Source organism: Peromyscus maniculatus, chromosome 1 (assembly GCF_049852395.1).
Source record: "Peromyscus maniculatus bairdii isolate BWxNUB_F1_BW_parent chromosome 1, HU_Pman_BW_mat_3.1, whole genome shotgun sequence".
Taxonomy (NCBI): Eukaryota; Metazoa; Chordata; class Mammalia; order Rodentia; family Cricetidae; genus Peromyscus; species Peromyscus maniculatus.
The window spans coordinates 90,277,759-90,294,744 of NC_134852.1; the positions used below are offsets into that span (position 1 = coordinate 90,277,759).

The following is a 16,986-nucleotide window of genomic DNA, read 5'->3' on the forward strand; positions in this document are numbered from 1 at the left end:
TTCCGCCTTTTCCCAGCCAGCTAGCCACCCCTCCCCAGATGAGCAGGGCACGGGCCAGCATAGCTCCTGCTGGCCACTTCCCATAGCCCCACGCAGAGCAGAACCCTTGCCTCCCACCAGTGGCCTCTGGGAAATGGCATGCTCTTGACCACAATCCCTAGTTGGCGACGGCCTTACCCCTTCCACACTGCTCCCTGCCCAGCCCACCAGGGCCCTCGTTCTCTGAAAGCCAAGTTCACTGGGTTTTTAAAAACTTTTCCAGGCCAGCACTAGCATTACAAAGAAAATGGAAACTGCCGAAGGAGAAACCAGCAGCCAGGCCTGGCCTGCCTTCTTGGTGTGGGAAGGGAGCAGGGGCATTCACAGGAGCCACCTCTCTGCCAGGCCCTCCCTGGCCCTGCACCAAGTGGCAGCTGTAGGCCAGACCCAGAGCAGCATGGAGGTAGAGACAGGGGAAGATGTGAGTCAGGCGTGGAGGCGAGGGAAGCCTGCTCCTAACCCCACCCGTCTCCCACTCCTCCTCTTGATCTATTTGCAGTCTGGCAAGTGGCACAGGAGTACTGTGGGCACTGGAGGGCAGGGTTAGGGGCGGGGGCGGAGAACAGTACCAGGTGGTCTGGCTTGGACAGGGCAATGATTCGGAAGCTCAGAAGTCCCAGTGGCGAACACAAATGTATTTTGGAGTCTGCCTATCAGCTTGGGTAGCAAGCCAGCAGAGGCCCCGCATCCAGCTTAGCCAACCAGCCAGAGCCCACCTGTCCCTCCCCTCCCAGTCCCCTTGTCATCTGAGGCTCCAGAGCAAGGGTCAGGAGGGGTCTCAGCAGCTGACGACCCGAGGGGCAGCAAGCAGGCATGGGCCTCCTCTTCCTGGAGGCCTGGAATGGAACACGGTGGGGGGGGGGGGGGAATGTGTGGTGTGCAGAGAGGGGCGGGGAACCAGGGGTCCCTGCAGTCTTGAGTCAAGCCCTGGCAGGGAGTTTAGGACTTGGGGCAGTTGGTAGAGATACAGTTCACAGACCCGGACTTGACTCTTCTTCCCTCTTCATCTCAGACCTATCCAACTCCCCCAGAACGCCTGAGAAAAGGGGCTAGCGGGAGGCCTGTGGAGGCTGCAGGGTGAGGGAGGACAAGGGTGAAGGGCAAGTCTGACCCCCTGTCCCGCCTCCTGCTTCCGGCCCCAGTACAATCAGGAGGAAGGGCTGAGAAGGCAGTCAGCCACACACAGAAGGCAGCAGGGCCCAGGAGGCAGGGCTGGGAGGACTCAGCCTCTGGCCCTTCCAGTCGGTCGTTCGGGCTGGAAGGACCGAGCACTAACAGCCTAGCAGCTCCAGGCGCAGAGTGATGCGGTTATGCCAGGACACCGGAAGGACACGCACGTAGCGGGCCCTGAAGGGGGTCTCAAAAATGTTCTTCTTGTGCGTGTTGTTGTCCGAGTTGCCTTGGAAGACCTGAAAACCATCGGCATGTCAGGAGTACCCCACAGCCGGGCCCCTCCCCACCCCCTCAGTACCCCCTAGCTCCCCAGGAATTGCATCCAGACAGGACACCCACCTTGCTGATCCCTTGTTCCTCATACACGGTCCACTGCACACCGTCATTACTGTAGGCCACCTTGTAGGATGCCACGTACTGGAAGTTGCCAAAGTCACGGGCCCCCTGGGTGATGATTCCGGTCACTTCCTTCTCAGTGCCCAGGTCAACCTACAGAAAAACACTGTTCTAGCTTGGAGCGTCTTCAGGAAGGTGTAAAGGCAGATGCTCCTCATTGTGCTCGCTAGTCTTAAGTCAACTAGACACAGCTCGAGTTATCTGAAAAGAGGGAACCTCAATTGAGAAAATGCCACCACAAAACCCAGCTATAAGGCATTTTCTTAATTAGTGATTGATGGGGGAGGCCCCAGTCCATTGTGGGTGGTGCCATCCCTGGGCCAGTGGTCCTGAATTCTATAAGAAAGCAGGCTGAGCAAGCCATAAGGAGCAAGCCAATAAGCAGCACCCCTCCGTGGTCACTGCATCAGCTCCTGTCTCCAGGTTCCTGCCCTGTTTGAGTTCCTGTCCCGACTTCCTTCAGTGATGAACAGTGATGTGGAAGGACAAGCCAAATAAACCTTCCCAATTTGCTTTTTTTGGTCACAATGTTTCATCACAGCAACAGTAACCCTAACTAAGACACTCACCCATAAATTGAACATAAAACCATGTATGGTGGTACCCGCCTGTCACCCCAGCACTCAGGAGACTGAGGATGGAGTTGAAGGCCAGCCTGGGCTACATAGCAACACCCTGTCTCAAAATATCAAAATGGAGGCTATAGTTTAGTGGCAGAACACTGGTCTATCACACCCAAGCCCTGGGTTCTATCTACCACAAAAAATGTAATGTAAAAAATATATAAAAGTGCATAAATAATATACGTTGACACACTGAACTCCAGTTTAACTCCAATAAAACTCAGTGAAGTGTATTTCAAAGGTCCAGTCCAACTCCGCCAGCTCATGCCTTATGGGTATACTGGGGTATGATGAGCAAGCTAAGAGGCCACAGCCTACAGGGGTGGGAACTGCCTCTGAAACCCGCCAGGCAGCCTGGAACCTTCTGTGGTACTGAGAGAGAGCCCAAGAGCAGGTGGCTCCTAATGAAACCAAGCCTGACGGAGCACCCGGACCCACAGGCAAGTGTTTGTCCCTAGGAACTGACCCCTGGACAGGCTGTCCCCAAGCCCAGTTCACCCCCGACCAGCAGGTGAGCCCCACACAATCTTCCAGGACTCAAATTTCTCCATCTGCAACCCCTTACCCCTGGTTTTTCCAACCCCTCTGAGATTTCCCAGTTACACCAAGAGGGAGGACACCTGGGCTTTGCTCAAGTGGTGAGTGAGGTGCTAGCGTGCCCTCTGCCATCCTGCCCTGCTGTCCACAGGTAAGCTTTGCCAACCGTGTGGCAGCTGATAAGGGTTGGTGCTACTCCTGCGAGAGTGTGCATGCATGTGAGTGAGCGCGTGCGTGCGTGCGTGCGTGCGTGCGTGCGTGCGTGCGTGCGTGTGTGTGTGTGTGTGTGTGTGTGTGTGTGTACATTCACACCCCTTCTCCACTTGGGGGCCTTGGTGGAAGCAGGATCAAGGAAAAAGCAGCACAGAAGGAAAGAAGAGAAAAAGCAAAGACAGTCTAGGCTGGGGGGGGGGGAGCCCTTGCAGAGCGGAAGGAAGGTGGGGTGGGCAGAGGTCACAAGCCCCACCCGCTCCCACCTGCAGCCACTGTTTGTCATTGTTGCTCTGGGCAGTCCAGGCATTGATCTTGCCCTGCTTGTCCAGCCGCCCAAAGTGGGGGTACCAGCCAAAGGCAGGCACGTTCCAAGTCCTGTAGGTGCTGGAGGCTGTTATCTGGCTGTCAGGAATCGAGTTATTCTTCAAGCCCAGGGGCTCAGAACATCCTGTGGGCAAAAGGGACTGTCACCAGTATGTGTAGGCAGGGGCAATAAAGGAGGAAGGGCAGTGGCCGAGGCCTTTAGTTTGGGTTGGGCTGGGTTTCTGAGGTGGGATTCCATTCCCTTCTCCTGCTGCTGGCAGCAGGGCGGGCGGGCTTACACTCGCTATGCAGTCAAGGAGGACCCGGAACATCTGATCCTCACCTACACCTCCTGAGTGAAGAAAGGACGGGCATGCACCGCCACATCCGGGCTCTCCGGTGCTGGAGACAGAACACACGGTTCTCCTAAGCACCTACGGAGTGACAAGCCAGCTTCTGACTTGGGTGTTTGAGCTGGGTCTGGCTGCACTGCCCAGACTGGCCTTGGAACCCCTGGGCTCAAGAGGTTCTCCGGTTTCCAGGACGGCCAGGGCTACACAGAGAAGAAACCCTACCCGGAAAAACCAAAAGCTCCTCTAGCCTCGGCTTCCCAAACAGCAGGGACTGGACCACCATGCCCAGCTTGGCATCTTCCTGGACAAAGGATGTCCTGTTTGTCTTCCAAGACCAACTGCGGTCTAACCCTTGCTTACCCCACACCGTTTCTTCACTACAGTCGGCTGGACTCAGCTCCAAGCGCCACCCCACCCCAACTGGCACCTAGAGGACCACCCGAGACCACCCGAGACCTCCCGACCTGGCCGGACTCACAGTGCCCCCTCCCTTTCTCTCTGAACACAGGTGAGTAAGTCAAGACGCCTCACATGTCTAGGGGCTTCCTGCCATCGTGGATTTCCTCTCGCCACAGAACGCACTGAACAAGCAGCCATCAGCCACCTCATTCTGTCCGTGAGAAACTTGAGGCAGAGAGGCACTGCGCGCTGTGCCCACGCCTCACACACGTGATGGCGACCACCACCCCAAACGTGAGATCATCCCCCCGTGCTAGGACCTGTGTGGGGCCACCAAACCCTCCTAGTGAGGCCCAGGAAGTCTTGGAGTTCGGGGCTGCTTCTGTGTCCTTCCTGAAAGCGTTCCCGAAGAGCCAGTGAAGGACCTTGGCACACCCCAATGTTTCTGGCTTGCTGGTGTGGATACCCAGAGAGCGGCCATTGTTCCTTCACTCAGCCCCCAGGGTCACTCTCAGGAAGGAACAGACAGGGGCTGAGCAGGAAGTAAAACTCCTGGGAGGATGATGTGTGTCTCCTATCCGGGCGCATCCCCACCCACCCCACAACTGTGTGTTACCTGAAGAGCTGAAGAGTGGGGGGCGTGGAGGGGGAAGGCTAAGAGTCACGCTTCCATCTTAGAAGTCCGTTCCCTCACTGTCCCTCAGACGTCTGCCTGCCTGCCATTTTCCTCCCAATCATACTGAAGGTGACTGCTGAGCCATCCCCTACAGAAGGCAGAGGCCAGGCAGCCATCACCCTGCTTCCACAGAGGTTACTGGGCCGTGAGCTCATTCATCCTTTGCATCCAGGACAGGGACATTCTGAGGTGATCACTGCCCGGAGTTGCTTTGCAGAGGCCATTCTCCTCATCTCCTTGGGGTGTACCCTGTACAACCACCCCTGCCCAGGGCCTCCGGGAAGGCAAACTGCAGACTATGGCCTTGGGAAATGCAGACGTCCTTGGCCTCTCTGTGAGTTAGCCTCTTCCTCCTCCGCGACGTGAGGCCCTCTGGAGATCTCCCCAGACATCCCAGGAGATCTCAAAAACAAGCAGGCCAGACCTGGTGTGCGTTTCTGTGATCCTAGCACTCGGCAAGCTGAGGCAGAAGAGTTGTGAGATCAGGCCAACCTGGGCTGAATAGCAAGACCCTGTCTCAGAAAAATTAAAGAGAGACATTCCGGGGATGTAACTCAGTAGCAGAGTGTCTGCCCTGGCTTTAATCACTCGTACTGGAAATTAAATGAAACTAAAATTGTGTCCCAGCAGGTCCAGGGTAGAGTTAGATGATGATGCTGAAACGCTGGCCCAATGGAGCTCACCACTCTCCAAGCCTCCCTGCACACTCTAGGAGCGAGCCCCTGGATTTCTTTCATCCTCCCACAAGCTAAACCTTTGTCCTTGCAATTCTCCATCTAGAACACTTTTTTCCAAGATCTCCCCAAGACTGGCTCTCCAGCTGCAGAATCCCCACACTAACCCCATCACCACCACGTCCTCCTCCGTCCTCCTCCGGGTTCTTGCTGCTAGCCAACCTCTCCCTTTTATTCATTTACTTATTTGTTTGTTGTGTGTGCCCCAGGCTATGTATAAGCATCGTGTTTATTTGTATGTGTGTGGGGGGGCCTGGGTGTAGGTATAAGCACCATGTTTATTTGTGTGTGGGGGCCTGGGTGTAGGTATAAGCACCATGTTTATTTGGGTGTAGGTATAAGCACTGCATGTGTACAGTACCCAGGGAGGCCGGATGAGAGCCCTGGATCCACCAGCACTGGCCCTACGCATGGTGTGAGCCACCTGATGTCGGTGCCAGAAACCAAACCCAGGTCCTCCAGAAAAGCAGCAGGTGCTTTCAACCACTGAGCCATCTTGCCCAGCTCCTGCCCTTCCTTTGATTTGCTAACCTCACCTCTGACTCCCTTGAGAAAAGGCACATTTCATGAGGTCAAAGGTCTCACTTGTACGGTTCCTTCAATCTAGATATTCAGAGGGAACTTAGGAAATGTTTAAATTCAAGGTAAGTCACCAAAGTTACTGTCTGCTAAACATAACAGTCCTGGTATGGGTCGCCTTGTGGATTCCCAGGACACCTGGGCCTCATGTACCCACCTGCATGTACTGGGGGGGGGGGGGGGGCGGGCCCTCATGCGTTACCATTCTCCAGCTGACAGGCCAGTTACAGAGAAAGATGGGCCAGGCCTGGAGCAAGGCAAATGACAGAGCCATGCTCACTGCTGTGAGGCTGGGCCTGCCCTCCCCCCCTCCCCCCCCCCAGGCCTTAAACCACTCATGGCTTCGCTACCCTGGCAACTTTGAGAACATAAGGGCTCAGGCCAGACCTGGCTCCATCCTTTGCCAGACACTAAGTCACATGACGCAAGAGGGAAAAGACCCGGGGAGAAAGATAAGCTTCCTGGTAGAGATGGCATTCGGAAGAACACGGGTCTCTCCATCTGACTACTGGACTATTGCACAATGGACACCAAGAAACGCCAAGCTTCCCCAGGAATCCCATGCTGGGAGAAGAAAGCGGCATGAGCTGGGGTGTGCCTCCCTGAAAAAGATTTTACACATCCTAACAGCTGTCAGACCAGAACGAGACAGAAGCCCAGACAATGATGAGTCAACGGTGGGCAGGTCCAGGCCTCAAGACTGCTTAGGTGTGCGTGCCACCGGCCCTCTAGTGAAACCTCAAACTCACTTCAGGACTCCAAAGATGGACCTGAGGGGATCACTGGATCTCTGCCCATCTTCCCTCATACGGCCAATAAATAAATCTCTTCCCACTTTTTACTATTAACTTGGCCATTTCAATCGGCTTCCTGAAGACACGTGGCCAAGTCTGGCTTCTTGTGGTACAGACTGTGACCCCAAGTTTGGTAACAGGAGCATACTAGTTTAAATCCATCCTTAAAGGGAGCGGAGAGATTAATGGCACACACTTTTAATCCCAGCACTCAGGAGGCAGAGGCAGGCAGATCTCTGTGAGTTCCAGGCCAGCCTGGTCTACAGAGTGAATTCAAGGACATGTGGTACTATATATAAAAGACCTTCTCTCAAAAACAAAACAAAATGCCAGGGTTTGGGTACAGATCAATGGTGGGGCGTGTGCCTGGCATTCACAAAGCCCTGAGTTGCCAGCACTTGGGGAAGAAAAAAAAAAAACTACTGAGAGGCAGAACTCAGTCTGCGTGGTGCTGGGTGGTATCGAAAATGAAGTACCAGGAAACAGTGCCACGGACAGGGAAAGGAGGCGCAGCCCGGCATACCAGCAGATCTATAAAGATGATGAGCCCTGCAGTCCAGCAAGAGTCAGAACTACAGTTACCCCGGGTGGCCAGCAGGTGGCACTGTGGCTGCAAAGAGAAACAGGCCTCCAAAGAGAGAGGGGGCCTGAACTAGACAGCAATATGGGTCAGCTCGACCTCTCCGGTGGGTAATCTCCTAGGCTCAGCAGCAACCTGTCCCCTGTCTGTAGAAGCACCAAGCTCTCCTAGAAGCGCCTGCATGGCTGCTCAGTGCAGGTGGCAGACGCTCGGGGTCCTTTCATTCATTCATTCATTCATTCATTCACCCCCTCATCAAAGATTTACTAAGCGCCCACGTGTCTGAGGCCCTGGGAACACAGCGGCAAAGAAAACAATGGCCTGCAATTGTGGAATTCACGGCCTGTTCCAGAAGCACCAGGAACCAAAATAAGCAGAAACACTGAGAAGCGAAACGACCGTCCAAAACGCTCAGAGCAACGACGCACAAGCGGGACACCTGGGCATGACTCTGTGGGACACTCTCCACAGCAGCCCCTGAGCAGCTCACCAAGTAGGGACAGAGAAGGCCACACCCCAGCACTCACCATGCAACTCACAGCCCAGGAGCTCGAAGCGAAGGGTGCAGGCTCGGTACCATGAGACGGGGTAGAGCCGTATGTACTGTGCCTCCAGAGCGGGGCTGAACATGTTCACCTTCAGGCCATCGTTGTCCACGTTCCCCACAAACTCCTAGAAGGGAATGGGTAGGACCAGGGGAGGAAGCGGGTTTGCCAGCCTGCTCCTGGACCTCTTCCTCTTCAGGCCTGAGAGGCCATCATAAAATGCTGCCCACTTAGCAACTGTATCTTCACAACTGAATACCGTAAGCCCTGAAAAGTTCAGAATGAAGCCCAGCTCCGCCACAACCGCCACTCTCACCAGGTCATGGCACTACGGTGAGTCTCTGTTCTTATCTATCAGGTGAGGTTACGTCCTGTCACCGGAGAACATGAACACAATCTGGGTCTGTCCATTTCTAGGTACCAAGGGACACCTGAAGATTCACCTCAACCCCATCACTCAGGGTGCTCTTGCTTCTCGGTCCGTGCTGGACGCTTAGGGGTGCTGACTTCAGTAGCCCCTCTTCAGGCCCACCTTGTCTCCAGATCCAGCTGCATCCTGGATAAACTCGAACTTGCGTCCATCGAGGCTATAGGCCACCTTGAAGGTCTTCAGGTATTCTGCCCTCCCCCCGCGGCTGGCGCCCTGCGTCATCACACCCGACACCCGCATCTTCCGCAGAAGGTTCACCTGGACCCCGGCCGGGGTGAGAAAGGTAGTTCCCTCATCATCCAGCTCTTTCCACCCAGATTCAACTGGCTAGCTCACTAGTTCCTCCTCCGAGGAGCTGGCTTTCTCCTCTGAGGTTCCGGAGCCTGTCTCTAAATAGCCCGTGAGTGTCAAGACCTCCAGAGGCCTGTGGGTACCCAAGCCCCTCCACCAAAGGCCATCTGTCCTCATACTCTGCCCACCTGCGCCAGGCCCAAGGATGCCCTCCATACATGGACACTTCACTATGGCCATCTATCATCCTGCATGGACCAGGTTCTGAGCCCCACAATGCAGCCGCGTTCACCCTGTCTTCCCTATCACTCTGCCCTGTATCTTTCTCCCACCTGGATCCAGGGTTTCGGGTCATAGTTGCTGGATGTCCACGCGTTGACGATGCCAGTGCGGTGCAGGCGAGCCAGCTGCGGGCCCCAGCGCTGCAAGCCCAGGAAACTCACATACATAGACGAGGCAGAAATCTGTGAGTCCTCAATGGCGCCCCCTTCCATGCCCAGCTTTGTAGTGCAACCTGGAGAGGAGAGAGCGACCATCAGGGACCTAATCCAAACTTCTAGAGCCCAGCTGTGACCAAAGGACAAGAGGGAGAAAAAAAAAAAAAAAAAAAAAAAAAAAAAAGCGTGGCCTCTGATGAGAACCTAGAGACAGAGAGAACCTCAGACCCTCACTCAGAGCAGGTAACACCGCGGGACACCGACACCACGTGGAAGAGCAGGCGGTACGGGAGGCACAGGAGAGGAGGGGTCAGCAGAGGTGACTCACGGGACTTTAGGTCCTTGGAAAGACCAGGGTTGGGGACCGGGGTGGTGGGGATGTCTGTGGTGAACAGGTAGACTTCATGGTTGTAGTAGATGGTCTCATTAACTGGTAGGAGAGAAGACCAGGGTGACTTCATCCTCAGCGTCCCCAGCCCTGGCTCGCCCAGGAGGGGTGGCTTCGGGAGAAGAGTTGCTTTGGACAGTGGCGAACAGCAAAGGTCCGCCACACAGAGCAGGTTTTCCCTTCGTCGTCGTCGTCTCAGGGTGTGAGGTACTGGAGATGAACCCTGAGTGTCCTAGGCGAGGCCTCTAACCACTGAGCTACGCCCCCAGTCAGTCCTTATCATTTTTGAGACAGGGTCTCTTGAGACAGGGTCTCTCTCAGCTGCCCACGCTGGCCCCTGACTTGGGATTTCTCCTGCCTCGGCTCCAATTATATAGGCTTTTGGCCTCACACCTGACGCTATGTGGTACTTTCGAGAATCTCACCCCCGGCAGTTTTCTGGGGAGGGTATGAACACCACTCTGCTTCCTCCTACATCCTTTGCACCTCCGACCTCCAAGTCCTCACCCACCCATCCATCTTTGACCATGTCCCCCAGCCACAGCCACATCACCTCTGTTATCACCAGCAACTCAGGACAGTGATCAAGCCTGCTGGCGAGAGTGCCTTTCCATCCCTCTGGACACCCATGGTGGGTGCCCAAGGCTTCTGCTGCCAGGGAAACCCAGGGGTAAGCTACAGAACCCCAGCAGTGGAGGCTCCTTCTGAGCAGGTGTCAGCGATCTTACAGAGGAGGTAAGATATCCAATGGGGCTGGACACCCAAGATCTGGGCCAGGTGGACCCAAAGAAACAGTGGAACAAACAAAGGAGTGTGAGGTTCCCCTGCGCCCCTCACCCCTGCAGCCTATGTGGGCACCACCTACCCTCTGCGCCCCTCACCCCTGCAGCCTATGTGGGCACCACCTACCCTCTGCGCCCCTCACCCCTGCAGCCTATGTGGGCACCACCTACCCTCTGCGCCCCTCACCCCTGCAGCCTATGATGTGGGCACCACCTACCCTCTGCGCCCCTCACCCCTGCAGCCTATGATGTGGGCACCACCTACCCTCTGCGCCCCTCACCCCTGCAGCCTATGATGTGGGCACCACCTACCCTCTGCGCCAGGTGCCACCATCCGGCCTAGAGCCAACTCTAGACCTGGCAGCCCAGAGAAGGCTGCGTAGCTAATTCCCACACAGGTACACCATGGTTAACTCGGCTCCCACGTAGTAATTAGCAGGCTTACCTGACTCCACCCAGGCCTCCATCTGCCTCAGCAACCCAGAGCTTTCCCCCATTCTCCCCCTCAGGATCTCAAGCTCCTCTGACTTTAGTCCAGTCTTCAAAGACCAGGCCTTTGCTATGTCTCCTCTCAAGTTAGGGACATCCGAGGCACTCTGCCCACGTTCCACCATCCTGGGGCCCAGCACCCACACAGCTGGCCTCCTTCTATAGGTCAGCAAACCTCAGAGCCCAAGGCACACCTGCCTGAAGGTAAGGAAGAAGTCACCTGGCCTGTCCCCCCAGGATGCCCACTGCCTGACCTGGATAGCTGGAAACAACTCCCCCCCCCACCGCCTCTCTCTCCTCCCTCCCTCCCCTGAACACACCCCATGTGACAGAGATGGTGAGAAAGGCCCTGGTATGCTTGGGGCAGAGTTGGGGGCAGCGTGGAGAAGTACCCGCCAGCAAATGTCAGCTGGCGCTCACCCAGGCCACTCTGGGGCCCAGGGGATAGCCAAACAGGTCAGACAGGGTCAGCTCCTCCTCCTGTGCCAGCCTCCAGCCTACCTATGATATAGGACAACCCAACTTGCCCAGACCTCCCCCTCTTCCCTGACCCCTGTGAGAAGGACCACAGGGTCCCAAAACTGATTCACTGAGCTTCTGGGTCCCAAGCTAAAGAGCATGCCTGTTTCTTCTCCCTACTTGGAAAGTCCCAAGATTTAACGCTGACACTGTGTGTCTCTGGCTCATGGACTCGGGAAGTGGCGTTCCCATGACCTCAGGGTCACCGCACTCTAATTCCCTTGCAGTGACACCAGCCCTGACCTGAAGTCCCAGGAGAGAAAGCTAGACCTTAAGCCTGATACGGGACAACAGGGTCCTCACTGAAGTGGTGCCCATTCCTCAGTCTCCACAGAGGAAGGCTCACCACAAGTACCTGCGCCCAGCTGCAGACCCCTGGTACTCACTGGTCTCACAGTGGGTGCCCGAGTAGCCCAGAGGGCATTCGCAGATGTACTGAGTGAAGATGTCTCCTCGCTGTTTGTCCCCGGTCACTTGGCACAGGCCACCACTGAGGCAAGGGTTTGGAAAGCAGGGTCCTGGGAGCAAGAAGGTAGATGAGATGGAGACGTGGTCAGAAATGGGCTGAAGACAGACCAAAAAGCAGTATGTGACCCAGCCTCATCGGATCCCTCCAAATCAGCCCCTTTTCTTCCCGACCCCAATCATCCCAAGAGAGTCGCCGAGAAGATGAATTTGCCCAAATACTGTAACACAGGCTACCCACTTGGGAAGGGACGGGGGAGGCAGGCCACTGGGAGCAGGTACCTGTCTCCTTCTCTTCGCACACAGAGCCTGTGAAGCCCTCGGGGCAGATGCAGAAGATGTCATTGTCTTGGCCCATCAAGCAGGTCCCACCATTCAGGCACTGGCCGGAGTCACAGAAGTCACCTGCAACAGCAGTCCGATCACGATCGTTTGGTGAACGGAGTCCAGCTACCACGTGCACTCGCTGGACTCCTGAGACAGGAGTTAGCGGTTATCCTATCTATCCTCAAGAAGTCGGGAGCTAGGGATGTAACTCCACGGCAGAGCACTTGCCTAGCATGTGCAAGGCCCTGGGTTCGATCCCCAGCACTACCAAAAAAAAAAAAAAGAAAAGAAAAGAAAACACTGGCTAGAGAAATAGCTGGGGTTAAGAGCACTTGCTGATTTTTCTGGAGGACTGGGATTTGAATCCCAGCATCCACATTAGGTCGCTGACAACTGCATGCAGCTCCAGCTCCAGGGGATCCAAACCCCGTGGCCTTCTCAGACACCTGTACTCACATGCACATATCCCCCCAGAGACAGTGTACACAATTTTAAAAATAAATAAATCTTGCCGGGCGGTGGTGGCGCACGCCTTTAATCCCAGCACTCGGGAGGCAGAGCCAGGCGGATCTCTGTGAGTTCGAGGCCATCCTGGGCTACCAAGTGAGTTCCAGGAAAGGCGCAAAGCTACACAGAGAAACCCTGTCTCGAAAAACCAAAAAAATAAAAAATAAAAAATAAATAAATAAATAAATAAATAAATAAATAAATAAATAAATCTTAAAAACTAAAGGGGAGCTCAGAGAGATGGCTGAGAGATTAAGAGCACGTTCTGCTCTGGCAGAAAACCCTGCTTCAGTTCCCAGCCCCCACGTGGTGGCTTCCGATCACCTATCACTTCTGTTTCAGGGGATCTGATGTTCTCTTCTGACCTCGGAGGGCTCCCGCCGGCAAGTGGTGCACACAGAATACACTCACGCTCTCCACACACTCAGACAATACAGCCAGTATTTCTTTAAAGACAGAGTGGGGAGGATGGAAAGCTGAGGAAGGAGAAAATGATATTCTAGAGAGAAGTAGACACACTGAGAACACGGTATACTAGAGAGAACGGTTCCGATGTGACTGGACTTAGACCAAGCTCAGAGGGACTTTAAGAATGGCAAGTTTCGATCATAGACTGCCGCGGTCAGTCAGGAGCTTTTAAAAACTTCCTTAAGCCTCACCGGCACTGGCTAACAAGTCTCTCTATGTGTCTCTCTCTGTCTCTGTCTCTCTGTCTGCGACCCCACACACCCTCTGAAGCCAGATCCAAGTCTGAAAGGTGGAAGGCTGAAAACCCCAGGAGAAGGCTGACAGGCCCCTGAAGTTAGGAGGAGGTCTGGTGGCAGCAGATGAAGCCCTCAGGTTGAACAGTGAGGATGCACATCAGGACACCAGGAACAGGAGCTGGTGAATTTGAGAGACTCCATGGAGCATGGACTGAGGAGGTGGGGAAAGGCTGGAGGAGACACCAGAGCTTTTGGAGGGCCTGCACGACAGATGTGCACTGTCCACCAGGATGGAGGACACAGGAGGAGGGATGGGGTGGGCTGGGGCTGAGCTCACCTGGCCTGTGTGATCTGAAGGACTATACACAGCTCAGCCAAGCAGCTGGTAAACCCACCCCCTCTCCACGCCCAGAAAGGGACTGGAGGCACCCTGCCTCGGAAGCTCACCTTCCCCCCCATCTTTCTGGGGTCCCCCGTCACTGGCACCAACCAGTGAACAACAGCCCCCAGGTCTGCTGTACTGAAGAGGGTCCTCCGCATGACCTTAGCATCCTACTGGACTGGACCCTTAACGTGGCCCTAGAATCGAACCTAAGAGATCTCTTCTCCTCCCCACAGTGGCCCATCCAAGGCACAGGGGCCCTCCTCAAAGCCCAAGGGAGGAGCTCAGGCTCCCCAGCTGGAGGCAGGCAGCACCATTAATGAGCAGCAGCTCACATAGCTCCACCTCAGCAAGGGCCTGGGGATCCTAAGGAGCTGTGGCAGAACTATTAGTCACAGGCTTTAAATAGCAGGTTAATCCCCTCTGACCTGGAAGGGCACAGTCATAGCCTCACGTGGAGGCTCTGGAATGGGCAAGGCCTGGGCACCCGGTCCCAACAAAGGCCTCTCTTCCAGCCAGCCTTCCCTCCAGCTGCAGGTGGGATCAAACTAAGGGTCTGGAGAAGAAAACTAAGTGGAAGGTGGCCCAGCAGCCCTCGGTCTTAACCGTCTGGGCTGAGGCTGGTCACCTGCATGTGAGACCCCGAGATGCTAGCGCCTCTGCAAATCCTATAGGATATCGGGGTACTGCTCTGGGAAGTGTCCTTTGGGACATTTGGTCAGGGCTTCGGTTGTGGGGAGTGTGGGAAGAGAGGTGGAAAGGGTCAGAGGAGATCCAAGCATCTCTCCAGCTGAATGGAAGGACCAGGAGTTCCCAGTTGCGGAAGCTTGAGGCACTCAATGCCTTCAGCTCCATCCCCGAGGTCAGGTCCTGTGCTAGGCGACAGAGCTGGGCCCAGCTGTGGTCTCTCCTGCCACACGTGGGCACTGCATTCTTAAGATGAACTCCCCAGCAGCATCCTGCAGGAGGCCCAGATGTCTACCGGGGACCTCCGAGAGGGGGAGGAGGGCTAGGGAAGATTAAACAGGCAGCCAAGGCCAGCCGGGTGGGAGGAAGCCCTTTTCTAAATTCCTGACCAGCCCCACCTACAGCCCAGTCTCTCGCACCCGCTTCTCAGTCCTTTCTCCCCTTCTCAGATCAAACACCAACAAGTGGGGCGCAAAAGTTCACTGGATTCTCCAACCAGGAGGGTTCGGGAGAGAGCTGCAGGGAAAGTTGGTCGAAGGGTCGGTACCGGAGTCCTGACTCTCCCAAATGGAAGGACTGGAGAGCAAACACAGTTCGGTGGCCTCATTTTACCGACGCGGTAAAAAGAGGCACGGCGCAGCGGATTCCTTTGTTATGTGTAAGTCACATCCCTGCGGGGAGGCAGGGCTGTCACCGGGTGTCCAGGGTCACCGCCCAGTGCGCAAGCCACTATCACTGCCCCCAAGGTCCCGGCGCAAAGCGCGCCGAGGCTGAGCACGTCCGCCGCTCCTCCCGCGGCGCAGCCCCCGCGCGGGTCCCCTAGGCTCTGCTCAAGTTTGTCAACAGTAAAGGAGGAGGGAGGGCGCCGCCGAGAACTTCCGAGCGGCGGGCAGACTAGGGGCGAGGCTCAAAGGGCGGCGCGGGGGACTCACCGGACACGGCAAGGAGGCCGGAGGCGCAGAGCAACACGCCGCACAGCGCGGCCAGCGCACGGGAGAGCTGCATGCTGCAGGACGCGGGAAAGGATCCGCACACTGATGCCGGGACCCGCGGGCTCCTGCGTCCGCTTCTCTCGCACGGGAATAAATCAGGCTCTCGGCTCCGCCCACTGGCCCACGTGCTCCGCCCAGGCCAGCCCCAGGCGGACTCTGGGCGGAGCTCCGGGACCACAGAGGGAAGAGGGAGGGCTGAAGTAGGGGTCCAAAGCCTCAGCCTCCCGCCGAGCCACGCCCTGCATCCGGCTGCCAGCTCTCAGCCAAGAGGCCAGGTCCCGCTTCTGGAGTGGACTGGACAGGGAAAAATTGCTCAGGAGGAATTTAAAACGTGGCGCAATGATGGAATAGTGCTTCCCTAAGCATCCTGGAGACCCTGGATTCGATCCCCCAAGCAGGCAAGATAAATTAATAAAACAAAACAATCCGGGAGTGGTGGCTCATGCTTGTAATTCCAGTATTTGGGAAGCGGGATCAGGAGGATCGGACACCAGGTCCTGTTGGACGCCAGTGTGGGCTCCATAAAGGCATGTTCCAGGTTAGTCTGGGCTACAGAGTGGGACCCTGTTTCCAAAATGTATTTGTTTGTTCGTTGTTTAATTAGTTAATTAAAAAACAAAAGCAGTTTAGACTTAAAATGCTAATGCTTACTTGTAATCAGAGAACAGCAAGTTCAGACTACAATGAGTACTGTGTTTCCTTTATCAGATTGGCAAGTGTCAAGTTGTTAACAGCGGAGGCTGTGGGGCAACAAACAGGCTGAGGCATGCGCCCTTGGACAGAGTAGAAAAGGCAGCTCAGCTTCTTTATTTGGTAATATCTTTCAAAATGTCAAATGGCAACACCTTAAGACTAGCACTTGAGGTCAGAGATACTCATTCCATTAGCAACACATGTGTGCAAAATGATCCTACACTATGACATCATAACATCTTTAGAAACCGTGAAAAGACTGAAAAAAGGAATCGACAAGCTTGTGTTCAAGTTCCAAATGGGAAATATTGCAGGATTTCGGCTGGGTGTGGTGGTTCAAGCCTGTAATGCCAGCACTCTGGAAGCTGAGACAGGAGAACTGTAGAAAGTCCAAGGGCCAGCTTGGACTGCATAGTGAGCCCTCAGCTACCCTGAGCAACAGAGTGAGACGCTGTCTCAAAATAAACCAATAGACAGACAGACAGATGATGTTAAATAAGTAAAGATAAAAACCTGGCTGAGAAGATGGCTCTGTGAATAAGCGCACTTGCTGAGCAAACCTGACAGCCTCAGTTCACTCCCCCAGAGACCCCCGGGAAAGCAGACAGAAGCAGAGAGCCCGACTCCGCAAAGCTGTCTTCACACCCACACAGTGGCACGTGTGTGCCCACACACCTACACGCACTGATGATGATAATAATAATACAGTAAAGTTTAACCAAGTTTCTCGCCTGTAATCCCTCCACTTGGGAGGTGGAGAAAATGGGACCAGGAGTTCAAAACCATAACCAATTAAAATGCAGAGCTGTGGAGCCCAGTCCTAATGGATACAACACTAAGACACTCCCACACCTAAGGCTCGGGGAACATTTTAGAAGAGGGAGTGGAAAGATGGTCAGAGCCTAAAGATTGGGGAGTTTGCTGTGAGACTGTGTCGCCTAGGAATGTC

At 55.1% G+C, this 16,986-nt stretch overlaps 1 protein-coding gene across 2 annotated transcripts; it reads right to left on the bottom strand.

The window, feature by feature from the left end:
- Positions 1–655: 655 nt before the first annotated feature.
- Positions 656–15,633, bottom strand: Mfge8 (milk fat globule EGF and factor V/VIII domain containing). Of its 2 annotated transcripts, XM_076545453.1 has the most exons (10): positions 15,285–15,462; positions 12,028–12,150; positions 11,667–11,798; positions 9,431–9,532; positions 8,998–9,179; positions 8,477–8,632; positions 7,927–8,071; positions 3,245–3,429; positions 1,552–1,701; positions 656–1,448 (listed from the first exon to the last, which is right to left on the bottom strand). In XM_076545453.1, the coding sequence occupies exons 1-10, from the start codon at positions 15,355–15,357 to the stop codon at positions 1,311–1,313; spliced, it is 1,386 nt and encodes a 461-aa protein (XP_076401568.1). In that variant the 5' UTR covers positions 15,358–15,462; the 3' UTR covers positions 656–1,310. The 2 variants fall into 2 exon arrangements, with proteins under 2 accessions (XP_076401568.1, XP_006970096.1); XM_006970034.4 differs by lacking the exon at positions 9,431–9,532 and having other exon boundaries at positions 15,285–15,633.
- Positions 15,634–16,986: the final 1,353 nt, after the last annotated feature.